Source organism: Ornithodoros turicata, chromosome 5 (genome assembly GCF_037126465.1).
Source record: "Ornithodoros turicata isolate Travis chromosome 5, ASM3712646v1, whole genome shotgun sequence".
NCBI lineage: Eukaryota > Metazoa > Arthropoda > Arachnida > Ixodida > Argasidae > Ornithodoros > Ornithodoros turicata.
In genome coordinates, this window is record NC_088205.1 from 19,517,467 (window position 1) to 19,530,268 (window position 12,802).

Genomic DNA, 12,802 nt, shown 5'->3' on the forward strand with positions numbered 1-12,802 from the left:
AAAAGGAAAACTGGCGCTATTTTTCTGTTCCTTGAGTAAGAAACAGGTGCTGCATAATTAGCAGCACCTGTTTCTTATACAAGTAGCGTAAAGTTATCATCCGGTTTCCTGTCATCGCTGTGTTTGCGTAGCGCTTGTGAAAGCTTAATTTTGAACACCCTGTATAAAGCTCATAAGGACATTCAATCATGGTAAATATCGACGTGATTGAGTACTGCAATGCGAAGCTGCAACGCTAAACGTGCTATTCCCGTAGCTAAAACAATCAACGTGGTGGTGTTGCGAAGCGCAGTTGACACGCAGCTGTCAACTGCTCTTCGCAACACCGCCATCTTGATTGTTTTGACTACAGGAATTGCATGTTTTGAGTTATAACTTTGCACTGCGGATCTCGATCACTTTGAAATTTACCATAATTGAATGTCCCCACGAGCTTTGCACGTAGAGGACGCAATGCGCCACATGCATTGAGTAATTAGTGAGCATGGCATGCCAGTGCCGGTAGACTGTTATAGGGTGAGACCCTGTATATTATAAGAATACAGACGGCATTACCTAGTGTATACAAGTGCCCCCCTGTGCAGATCCCTAAACTCGGTAACTCCTGTGAATGCTTGATTACATCCCATATTAAAGGGTGTGAAATAATGCACACAAACACAGAACCTGAAACGGCCAGGCCCCATACGTAAATAATAGGGATGTGCCACCCGAATCCTCGAATCCTAGGCAGGGATTCGAGATTCGCGAATCCGAATCCCAGTGCCCAAAATGGCGAATCGAATATTTCAAATCCACCAACCATGTTTGTTTGTTTCTCTTTCGAATTGGTGCCTACCGAGTGCGCCGAAAGCCTCATTGGCCGACACGTGTTTTCTTGTTTGTTTGTTTGTTTACATTGCTCTGGACTGAAAGAGTTCAGGCAGGAGCTGTTGCATTACAAGTTTAAAAGTAACCTGGTTTTGCGTTTGATTGTTGCTTAGTTTTATGGAAATAATTCAGACTTGAGAAGTTATGCATTTCTTGTAGTTGATGAAAACATGTTAAATAAATTTTGTTTAAGAACTATATGGATATATTTTCTCCTGACACTGAAGCATTATTTAATTTATGTTTCATTAAACAAAGGAATCATATTATTCTGCTTCAAAGCACTTTTCACTAGAAGTGTTTTTTATTTTTTTAGGCTTTCTTATTTTTTATTTTATTTTGGTACCCTCAGGGCATAAGCTTTACAGAGGGGAGTGGGACAAGAAACTAAAGGAGAAACGACAGGCACATACAAGGCAGTTTAAATCATAACATAACATAAAAATGCAAAAAAAAAAAAAACGCAGACAAAGTGGTCTAACAAAACTAATCACTGACAGGGTAATGAATTGCTGCTGATTTCTTGAAGAGTGTAATGTCAGTTATTGATGATGATGATGATGGCAGTTGGTTCCACTGAAGCGATATTCTAGGTATGAAGGACTCGGAAAACGTTGTGGTCGCACAGAGATGAATACCCACTTTCTGGCTATTCGCCGCGAGATTGACCTATAGGGGGCGACACTGTCACCATTCTAGTGTGGATAACACGTGGACCGATATTCGGAGTTGATGGTTATTTTCCGTAATTCTTGTGTATATTAACTTGTGTATGGTACGATACTGTTCGGTTTTCCAGTGCTCCACCTACTGCACTGAACGTGGAATAAACTTGTAAAAGCAGACGACGCGTCCACACTGTTGTAGTTCGCCGTTCTCCGCAGCGCGCCGACACCGTTCGATCTCGGAGCGAATTATCGACGCAACGCGATATGTAATGAGGTGGGAGAATGAGCGATTCCTTGAACGAAGGGTTGTGGTGATAGATTTTATGAATGATTTATGATTTTTAATCTCTTTTAGAGAAAGGATTCGAAATATTCGAGATTAGTAAGATTCGTGGATCCGTAGGACCTTCCTTGGATTCGGATTCGAATTCGGATTCGAAAAAATTTGTATTCTTTCCATATCTAATAAATAATGTACCTCACTCCTTGCAGGGCATTGAAGAAAGTGCTCGGATACGGAATTTGAAGCCCTTGTACGTAGCCCTCGATAATGCCTACCCAAAGCTCGAAGCATTCTGCAAGAAAACATCCTTCGGGCACCTCATTCGCACCCTGATGACGATGGAAAGAATCGACGTGCTCACAAAGATCAAGCCCAAAGTTCAAGGCATGTCACATATACTTGTTCTGTGCGATCGGAGCGGGTCAGCGTATTGGGCTTGCAATACTTTTCAACACCTCACCCTCTATACCAAGCAATGTGGCCATGTGGATCATTGTCGGAGGTCGTGCGCAAGACCGAGATATGGTGCATTCTTGAAACAGAACTTCACCGCATAGCATGCTCTTAATCACCCACCATCCCGAAATGACATCGTTTCTGCCCCCTGATTGGTTATAAAGTAGATATGTGGAGCCCCAAACTAGCAAACAATAATTGACACGGGAATAATAAAACGTTAACTTAATTTAAATGCAGAAACAGTTTGATCTGAGTAAAAATCGCAACTGGACCCCTGTTGCACTGTGCATTGCAAGTGAAAAGTCGGACCTGTGGTTCTTACAAGAAGAAAAGTAAAGGACAGAATTCTAAGTCGTGTGACCACCCAGTCATCACTAAAATAGAATGGTGGTGGTTATCGTCGTGTGGGGAGCAGCAAACTGGCCATTCACATGTTTTCATTACATCCACATAGCCAATACATGTGCTTCGTCCCAGGGTTCATGTTGTCTTGTGTATCGCAGCAGCTGTACTTTCACATAGCCAATACATGTGCTTCGTCCCAGGGTTCATGTTGTCTTGTGTATTGCAGCAGCTGTACTTTCAAAAGATATTAAACCCCTAAAGAGCAAGCTTTCCTTTACTTTACGCACAGAAGATAGCAAGCGGCAAGGACTGTGTGCTACTTTGGAATTCGAAAAGGTAACCTGAGGATGGACCATTTTTCTGCCGTTTCCTAAATTTAATCTTCAGATGATTCAACCGGATTTTGTGGTCCTGCCAGCGTCAGATTTGCAGAAGTGCATATACTATGCCTTCCCTGCTATGTCTGACTAGAGCTGCGACATTCAACTTTATCAAGTTGCCTTTCTCTCCTTATCAAATTATCTTCTCTCTTTGTCAAATTATCCTTGCCATCATCAAGTTATGTTCTGTGCTGATCAAGTTACATTTTGTCTTTTTGAACATGCGCACTCTGAAAACAGTACTTCACCGCATAGCACACGAAGTCCAACCATTGTATGGAATGATACCGTTATCGCTCCTGATTTATGGAAAGCATGGGGCATATGCCTTTTTGTGGTCGTTAGCGTAGCTGTATAAGTGTCACAAAAGGGTGTACACCTCCTGTTTTCAACAAATAATAATAACATTCATTCAAAAAGTGAAAGGGAGCGAGCAAAAAAATCTTCAGAAAGAAGCGTGACAAGGCTCGTCCCACCAACGGTAGTACAGTGGCAAAAAACAAAAAAAAGGAACTACTAAGAAACATGCGGACGCACATCCAGAAGCACAGAAGGTACGCAACAAATACCATAACCTTTGAGAACAAAGATCAGGGGAGAGAACGATGTCATTCGGGATTATGGGACTATCCTTGACTTTACTGACCAAGAGCGAGGGAGGCTCCTCCCCCAAATGGCGCGCCAATAGGAGGACTCGGGAGGCGGAGCGCTGCGGCCTCCGCTCTTGCCTAATAGATGGCGCATCGGTAGCGCTCGGCTCGGGATATGTGAGCCGCTGTCGTCTGCTTCTTCCGGTAGAGCTACGACCTTGAAGCCTCTGCTCTCGCGTAAGAGGTGGCGCAACATTGTCGCTCGGTAAGAGCACGTGTGGTCACCATAACTTTGAGCCTCGACCTTGAGACTGGCCGGTAACCTAAATTCCGATGACGCAGCGATAGCAAACCATAGTGCGTAGTTTTGACGATTATGTTTCATGGATATGTCATTACATTACCAAATTTGTGGCCAGTTCGACGTTTCGCTCCGCTCTTTTGCGTAAACATTGTCTCAGCTCATGAAAAATGAAAGAAATATTTGTTCTACTCCTCGCACTGAAATAAATCATTTAAAATAATTATACTGTGTGTTTCTTTTTTTCTTTTTGTAAGTAGTTACGCAAGTATGTAAAAAGGACAGAAATGTTGCTGCTTGTTCTACTCCTCGCACTGAAATAAATAATTTAAAATAATTGAACCTCTGTATGCAATAAGGGGATAAGTCGAAAAATCCCCAAATGAGAAAAGGGGCCTGATATGATTGTCCGTCCCATTGACACACATGCATTTCCCGTTTTTTTACCGTGCTGTAGTGGACCAACAAATCGCAATAAGGTCCTAAGTTTTCATTGGCAGGTGCATACTGGTATGTAGATGTCATTGCAATAAAAATAGTAAAAAGAGGATAAGTCGACTTATCCCCTTATTGCATACAGAGGTTCAGTTGTACTGTGTGTTTCTTTTCACGTTTTTTTTTTTTTTTTCTTTTTGTAAGTAGTTACGCAAGTATACTGCGTAGTTTTGACGATTATGCTTCATGAATGTGTCATTATTACATTACCATATTTTTTGGCCAGTTCGACGTTTTGCTCCGCGTGAACATTGCCTCAGCTCATGGAAAAGGAATGAAATGTTGCTGCTTTTGTTCTACTCCTCGCATTGAAATAAATCATTTAAAATAATTGTACTGTGTGTTCCTTTTTTTTTCTTCTTTTTTGTAAGTAGTTACGCAAGTATGTAAAAAGGGGTGTCCGCCCATTTGGTCGAACGCCGTTTGGTCGAACGCCGTTTGATCGAACGCCGCTTGGTCGACAGCCGTTTGATCGAAAGCCGGTTGATCGACGCCGTTTGTTCGAAAGACGTTTGTTCGAAGGGAATTCAAAGCTGCATGCACTGTGTTGTCCGCACCACTGTTTCTGTAACTTTTGACTCGAGCATACGGAGCAGGCAATCAGTGTCCTCTGCTTTTTTTATTTCTTCTTTTTTTTTTTTTGCTTTTTGCAGTCGATAGTCTATCCTTGTTCTGGGCACCCTTCTTATTGCTGGCGACATATTTAAAGGGAACGGTCTGAAACGGGATAGTCATATGTGCAAAGCCACTCGAAGTCTGTAGGTGCTAAGAACGAAATTTCGCCATGGTACAACGAGAGATATTAAATTAATAGCATGTAAAACCTTAGTTCGACCTTAGAGTATGCATCTGCAGCCTCGAATCACTACACATGCACGCTATCCGAAGAAATAGAGAAAGTACAAAGATCTGCTGCCCTGTTTATCTTGTCTAAGTTTCGAAGGACTTCTTCGGTTACATGCCTGTTGCAAGAACTAAATTTAGGTTCACTTGCACATAGGCGAAAAGTAAATAAACTGAAACTGCTCTTTCTCCTATACAGTGGTCAGTTGATTACAAACAATAATACACTGTTAAAATTTGTTCACATTCGACGGGAATAAATCATCAAAAATGTAATTTACTTATTTTTTAATTCATCTGCCAAAATGTTTAATACTTGACACCAATTCTTATTTGACAAAGGGTTGGGGGATTAACAAGTACAGCATGTTTAGTCACTATGTGTTAGAGCGGAAAAACCTATTCGGTTGTCCAACGGGTTAAGGGTGAACAACCCTGGCCCTTGTACTGCTTTTTGGACACGAAAAAGTGGGTTAGCATGAAGAATGTGTTTACGGGGAAGCAGATTAGACAAAGTTAAATGTTCCTTAGGATAACTGCATTTAGAATTGCAGCTTTTTTTTCCTTGTCTGTTTTTGTCATTTTCGACACTCCAAGTGAACCGATTAAAAAAATCGATCAAACGACCGCTGCCGTTTCGATCAAACGGCGTTCGATCAAATGGTTTTCGACCAAATGTCCTGCGTTCGATCAAACGGCTTTCGACGAAACGGCGTTCGATCACATGTCCCGGAACCGTAAAAAGGAAAGAAATGTCGCTGCTTGTTCTACTCCTCGCACTGAAGTGAATCATTTACAATTGTACTGTTTGTATGTCTTTTTCTTTCTTTTTGTAAGTAGTTACAGAACTATGTAAAAAGGAAAGAAATGTTGCTGCTTGTTCTACTCCTCACACTGAACTAAATCCTTTGAAATAATTATACTCTGTTTCTTTTTTTTCCTCTTTTTGTAAGTAGTTACGGAAGAAAATAATTGTACTGTGTGTGTGTGTGTCTTTTTTTTCTTTTTGTCAGTAGTTATGAAAGAAAATAATTGTACACTGCGTGTGTGCTTCCTTTTTGTAAGGGTTCCGGGACATTTGATCGAACGTCGTTTGGTCGAAAGCTGTTTGATCGAACGCGGGACATTTGGTCGAAAGGCATTTGATCAAACACCGTTTGATCGAGACGGCAGCAGTCGTTCGATCGATTCTTTTATTCGTTCACTTGGAGCGTTGATGAAACAAAAAAGAAGAAAACAACAAAAGAAAGTTTCAGTTCTAAATGCTGTTATCCCAAGGAATATTTCACTCTGTGTCATCCGCTCACCCATAAACACATTTCTCATCCTAATCCACTTTTTCGCATCCAGAAGGCGATCCGATGATGTGCTTTTTTTTTTTTTTGCTATTTATTTGCATTTGCTGAAACTGCGTTTGCAGGAGCTTTGAAAGTAAAATTAGACGTCTAGCTCCGCTCTCATGTCCTCGTGGCTGATACTGTCTCAGCGTATTGCTAAAAGTACGCCCAAACATTTCATTTGGTAAAATGCTCCGCAAACTGGGACAATTTTTTCCTACGCCCACGCTAACGTGAGACATGTGGTTCGCTGCGTTTTTCCAACATATCTGCAGGAAATATGCAGAAGGTATCAGGGTCTTGGGGAATTGCTTCTTAATCTTGTCACGTTGTCTGTGTGTTCTGTTTCATGACCGCTGCCGTTTCGGTCAAACGGTGTTCGATTAAATGGCTTTCGTCCAAATGTTCCGCGACAGCTTTCGACCAAACGACGTTCGATCCCGGAATCCCTTACAAAAACGAAACATTTTCTTCCGTAACTACTTACAAAACGAAAAAGACACACACAGTACAATTATTTCAAATGATTTATTTCAGTGCGAGGAGTAGAACAAGAAGCAACATTTCTTTCCCTTTTACATACTCGCGTAACTACTTAAAAAAAAAGAGAGGCACAGTACAATTATTTTAAATGATTTATTTCAGTGCGAGGAGTAGAACAAAAGCAGCAACATTTCTTTCCTTTTCCATGAGCTGAGGCAATGTTCACGCATAAGAGCAGGGCGAAATGTCGAACTGGCCAAAAAATTTAGTAATGTAATAATGACACATTCATGAAGCGTGATCGTCAAAACTACGCAGTATACTTGCGTAACTACTTACAAAAAGAAAAAAAAACGTGAAAAGAAACACACAGCGCAATTGAACCTCTGTATGCAAGTCGACTTATCCTCTTTTTACTATTTTTGTTGCAATGACATCTACATACCAGTATGCACCTGCCAATGAAAACATAGGACCTTATTGCGATTTGTTGGCCCGCTACAGCATGGTAAAAAAAACGGGAAATGCATGTGTGTCAATGGGACGGACAATCATATCAGGCCCCTTTTCTCATTTTAGGATTTTTCGACTTATCCCCTTATTGCATACAGAGGTACAATTATTTTAAATTATTTATTTCAGTGCGAGGAGTAGAACAAGCAGCAACATTTCTGTCCTTTTTACATACTTGCGTAACTACTTACAAAAAGAAAAAAAGAAACACACAGTACAATTATTTTAAATGATTTATTTCAGTGCGAGGAGTAGAACAAATATTTCTTTCATTTTTCATGAGCTAAGACAATGTTTACGCGAAAGAGGGGAGCGAAACGTCGAACTGGCCACAAATTTGGCAGTGTAATGACATATCCATGAAGCATAATCGTCAAAACTACGCATTATGGTTTGCTATCGCCGCGTCATCGGAATTTAGGTTACCGGCCAGTCTCAAGGTCGAGGCTCAAAGTTATGGTGACCACACGTGCCCTTACCGAGCGCCAATGTTGCGCCATCTCTTACGCGAGAGCAGAGGCTTCAAGGTCGTAGCTCTACCGGAAGAAGCAGACGACAGCGGCTCACATATCCCGAGCCGAGCGCTACCGATGCACCATCTATTAGGCAAGAGCAGAGGCCACAACGCTCCGCCTCCCGAGTCCTCCTATTGGCGCGCCGTTTGGGGGCGGAGCCTCCCTCGCTCTTGGTCAGCAAAGTCAAGGATAGTCGATTATGGTTCCCCTAGGAGAGTGTTCTAGCGGCGATGTGCTGTTTTAAGAATGTACAGGGTGTTACCCTATAAAAGTCTACCCGCGCCGGCATGCCGTGCTCGCCAATTACTCAGTGCAGGCGGTACAATGTGTTGCCTACGTATAAAACTCATAAAGACATTCCATCATGGTAAATATCAATGTGATTGAGCACCGTAACGCAAAGTTATAGCGCAAAACGTGAGGTTCCCGTAGTCAAAACAGCCAAGATGGCGCCTCTCAGTTAGCAGACGACATCCATTTTGGGTGTCGTCTGCTGAGTATGCGTCGGCATTTTTCGTTCCTCACGTTGCTTACTTCTGAGCAAAATACGACAGTTACACGAAAGCGAAATGAAAACTGCAGCTCCATCCGGCTGGCAGGATATGCGACACGTTGTCGTGTGGGGAGCAGCATGTCAAGTGCTCTTCTCAACGCCGCCATCTTGTTTGTTTTGACTATGGGAATTGCACGCTTTGAGTTATAACTTCGTGCTGCGGCACTCAATCACTTTGAAATTTGCCAAGATTAAATGTCCTTATGAGCTTTATATAAAGATCGCACAATGTGCCACCTGCATTGAGTAATTGGCGAATACGGCATGGCGGCACGGGTAGACTTTTATAGGGTAACACCCTGTAGATCATCTGAGCTGACGTGCAATCTTGTTATGTATCAACCTAGGGTTGCTGTCAAAAGCAAGTAAGCCTTACAGCACAATGCAGCCCCAGAGGATGGCATCAGTACAGCAAGACCGGCACAGCGACACTCTGGACTCCAAAAGTCACAGCTGTATGGATTCTGGGTTTATCTCCACCACTGCTTCCATGGCTGGCGATGCAGAGCCGATTCTGACTGAAGTAGCGCTGCCTCTGAAGGATGCACACTTCGAGAACTTTGCGAATCCAAATGGAGACTGTATATCGAACTGTATTGCAGGGGGTGAGTGACTGGATTGCTGAATGCCATGATATTGACAGTGGAGATTCTTGCAGGGCTCGACATACAACCTGCCTGTAACGAGAAGAAACTCGCGAATACATGTTCTGACACGGACAAATATGCTTCCGTCCTGGATTCCTACTTTCCCAAGGTATTTATTTATTTCTTTATTATACCCTAAAGGTTCATCAGGGCATTATATATAAGGGGGACCACACAAACATGATTGAACAAAACATTGGGATAGCATAGTTTATACATAGTAGTAACTGAAACAGCCATATGGCATAGCACATGAAAGGCACACAATATACATAAAGTACATGTAAACGACACGCACATCTGGCAAAGGTGTGTCATAAAAGTAGTTCATACGGCCCTCTTTTAAACTCAACGGGGTTGGTGATCGTGACAAGCAGGGGCAGCGGAAGGGGGTTTACGGGGGTTACTGTAGACCCTCAAATTTGTGAAAGGGCACAAAATTCCCATGGAGGTGAGGCGCCATAGTGTTATCTCAGGTGCCACATGAGAATAAAATGCCATAAACCCTTTTCCTGAATTGATAAAATTGCCAGCATAGTCAAAGCTTTGTCGATTGATGCGGTAGAGCTCACGATAACATGACCTGAAAGTGTTCACGGGATAGAAGGGGGTGCCGGTTGGGATCTGGGGTCCCCCTGAACTCGTGACGTTTTGCTGCCCCTGTTGACAAGGGATGAAGGTAAGGTATTCCATTCAGAAATTACCCGTGGAATGAATGACTTTGAAAATGTCAGGGTACAAGTTCTATGGCAGTTGGTATAACAAGGATGCTGAATGCGAGTAAGTTGACGATGAGAGGTAGACAGGTCAATGTGGACGAAAGGAGCCTGTGAGCAGTAGCATCAGTGTAATAGAGACAGCCATGCTATTCATTCACTTAATCATGTATCACAACATCAGGCAGCACCTGTAAGAAGAGATCTACACTCTTAAAACAGGACTTCACCTCATAGCACGCTCTTAGCCAACCACCATCCTGAATGGCATCGTTCTGCTCCCCAATTGGTTAAAAACAGGAGGCATACACCTTTTGGTAACCTCTATGCTGTTACGTTAATTGTCACAAGAAAGGCTTACACCCTGCGCTTTCCACAAGCTAGGAGTGATAACGGTATCATTCCCTGCAATGGTTGGCCTTCACCGTGCTATGTGGTGAAGTTCTGTTTAAAATGAGTTTTAGGGTAAAAATGGAACCATATTGCTTTCTACGATGGACACTTGGGGGGGACACACATACCGTTTTGTAAGAAAAATAAGCTTTTAGACAGAACGAGGTAATCATCAAAATGTTGGACAGTGGCATTACTTGGAATGGTTACTTTTTGACCACCGGTCAAGTACGCTAACCATTACACCACAGTAGCAGGATTTCCTGATCACTTGCCAATCAAGAGCCTCAAAGGGACAGATGGGAAACACACTCACCCTCTTCATATCCTCTGCTACATTTTTGTTACCCAGAACCCAAAACTGATTTTGGTGACAAGCAAACAAAACAAAACAAAAAAGAATTTTGATTTGATTACTGTTAAATATGTGGGTCTTACTAGTAACGGCTTCACTTATGCCAAGAAAGTGAGCAGTGTTGGCTTCCTCTCGTTCTCCTGCTTCGAGACCGTTCACATGCCTCAGAGCAGTGTGCTCACCTGTTATTTGAACATGTAGTATGCGTCAAATAAAAGAAGTCTCGATCATCTCAGACAGCTCTAGCAGTAGCGAGTGTTAGTAGACCGCTGATAGCTTTGCCGTTAACTTGCCTGTCTACTGGAACCAATGACAGGGAGCGTGACTCAGAATTCTATCTGCCGATAGGTTGCGGTAGTCGCGGTAGCCTATCGCGCTACCAGTTACGGTCTACTAACGCTCACTAGTTAATGTATATGTGGGTGCAGTTTCTTTGTCAGAGCGCGTAGTAGGTGAGGGGGGAGAGGGAAATCCAATGTATAAACTGACTTTTTTGGGGGGGGTAGGCGATCCCCCCCCTTGGATCCGCCACTGGCGCAGGCCCTCGTTACCGTCTGTCTGATGTAGTTTCACTTTTGCTGCACTGTTTATCCAGCAAGCGCAGGTGGCCATGAACTGGTCCAGAACTATGCATCCACTTTTACGAAATGAATAAGAAAGTGCAGCGAGTTCGGCCGACAGCAGCTAGAGACAAAGCACTTGAGTGACGTGACATAACGATAAAGAGTCTGCCAATTACGAGCAGGCCTTTAGCGGCCGTGGCTATGGTGACGAGTGGCCGCATGGGCAGCCACTGGTAGCCACAGAAAGCCTGCGTTTCAAAAGCGTCTGTGGCAATTGGTTGACATCTTGGCTGACTTTATACGTCTACGTCTCAAGGGAGGCATTAAGCTACCTTTCTGTGTCTAGGTGGTGTTGGTTCAGCCAAATTGAAGATACCTCACAACTTGTAGACTCAAAACATCCAACCACCCTCATTATTTATTTATTGATAATGCGCTGACTTATTTTCAGTCTTCTGTGTTTTAGAAGGGCTTGAGAGTGCAGGAAATACGGGCATAAAGGAGAAGAGACACAGGGACAAGGACAGGCACTCTCAAGACCTTCTAATGTATTAGCAACGAGCCAAACGGTTTACCCTGCTCAAGTACATTGCTGTCATTTGATTATTTACCCATTGCTGTTGTTACTTATTTCTGTGTTTTATTTACATTAGGGAAATTGCGAAAAACTGACGGTGTTTGTGACACATCACGAGGATGACTACGAAGTGTCCACACAGCTGGCAAAACAACTACGGAACAACTATTCGTGCTCTGTTTTGGTGCAAGGGGACCTCGTAGGGGCATACCACTGTGACCAGCGGATTTACGAAGACTTAGTGGGCAGGGTATGTATAGGCTTTCTCCTCTTACTTACTAGGCTTACTAGTTTTAGTGTTTAGTTTACTACTTGTTTACTAGTAGTGTTGAAGGAACGAATAACCGAGAGACACGGGACACGGAGACAAGCACAAGAGTTCTCAGACACAGTAATGATTTAATAACACCAAACCTCCTAAATACCTAACAACTCCCGGAGGGGAGGGAGAGGGATAAGGGATGGCCTATTTACACTGTTCCCACGTTGCGTTATCACCACTGTCTCTTTCAAAAGTCTTTTCCACTTATCTCTTTCCCTAGACACAACCACGGTTTCGCTGAAAATGGGCTCACAGTTGCTGCATTGCCGAAGATGCTCAACTAGCTCGCTTGAGATATGGCTCTTTTTTAAGTTGAGCTCAGTTAGTCTGTGCCCTATCTCTTTTATCGATACTAGTAGTGTGTTTAGTTACTACTAGTTTACTAGTAGTGCAATTTCTCTTGCTTCAAGCTTGATCGCAGTGTACTGCAGTAGTTTGCCGTTGTAAGTACAGTAGTTCTGCATAAAAGGTAGTTGTGTCAAATCTTTGGCTGTACTGCCAATAAGCCAAATGTATTTAATGCCTGTTAAGCCAGAATGGCTTATCTCGTACATGTTGGTTTATACTGTCAACGCCACCTAGATACAGAAGGCC

At 42.9% G+C, this 12,802-nt stretch overlaps 1 protein-coding gene across 3 annotated transcripts in view; it reads left to right on the plus strand.

Moving 5' to 3' along the window:
• Nucleotides 1-12,802, plus strand: part of LOC135394168 (uncharacterized) — a 33,285-nt gene that overhangs the window by 11,563 nt on the left and 8,920 nt on the right. For all 3 annotated transcript variants that reach the window (XM_064624745.1, XM_064624743.1, XM_064624744.1), the window contains exons 3-6: nt 2,031-2,205; nt 8,983-9,240; nt 9,294-9,391; nt 11,963-12,136. In XM_064624745.1, coding sequence (XP_064480815.1) covers nt 2,031-2,205; nt 8,983-9,240; nt 9,294-9,391; nt 11,963-12,136 — 705 coding nt within the window. The remainder of the gene's footprint in view (nt 1-2,030; nt 2,206-8,982; nt 9,241-9,293; nt 9,392-11,962; nt 12,137-12,802) is intronic.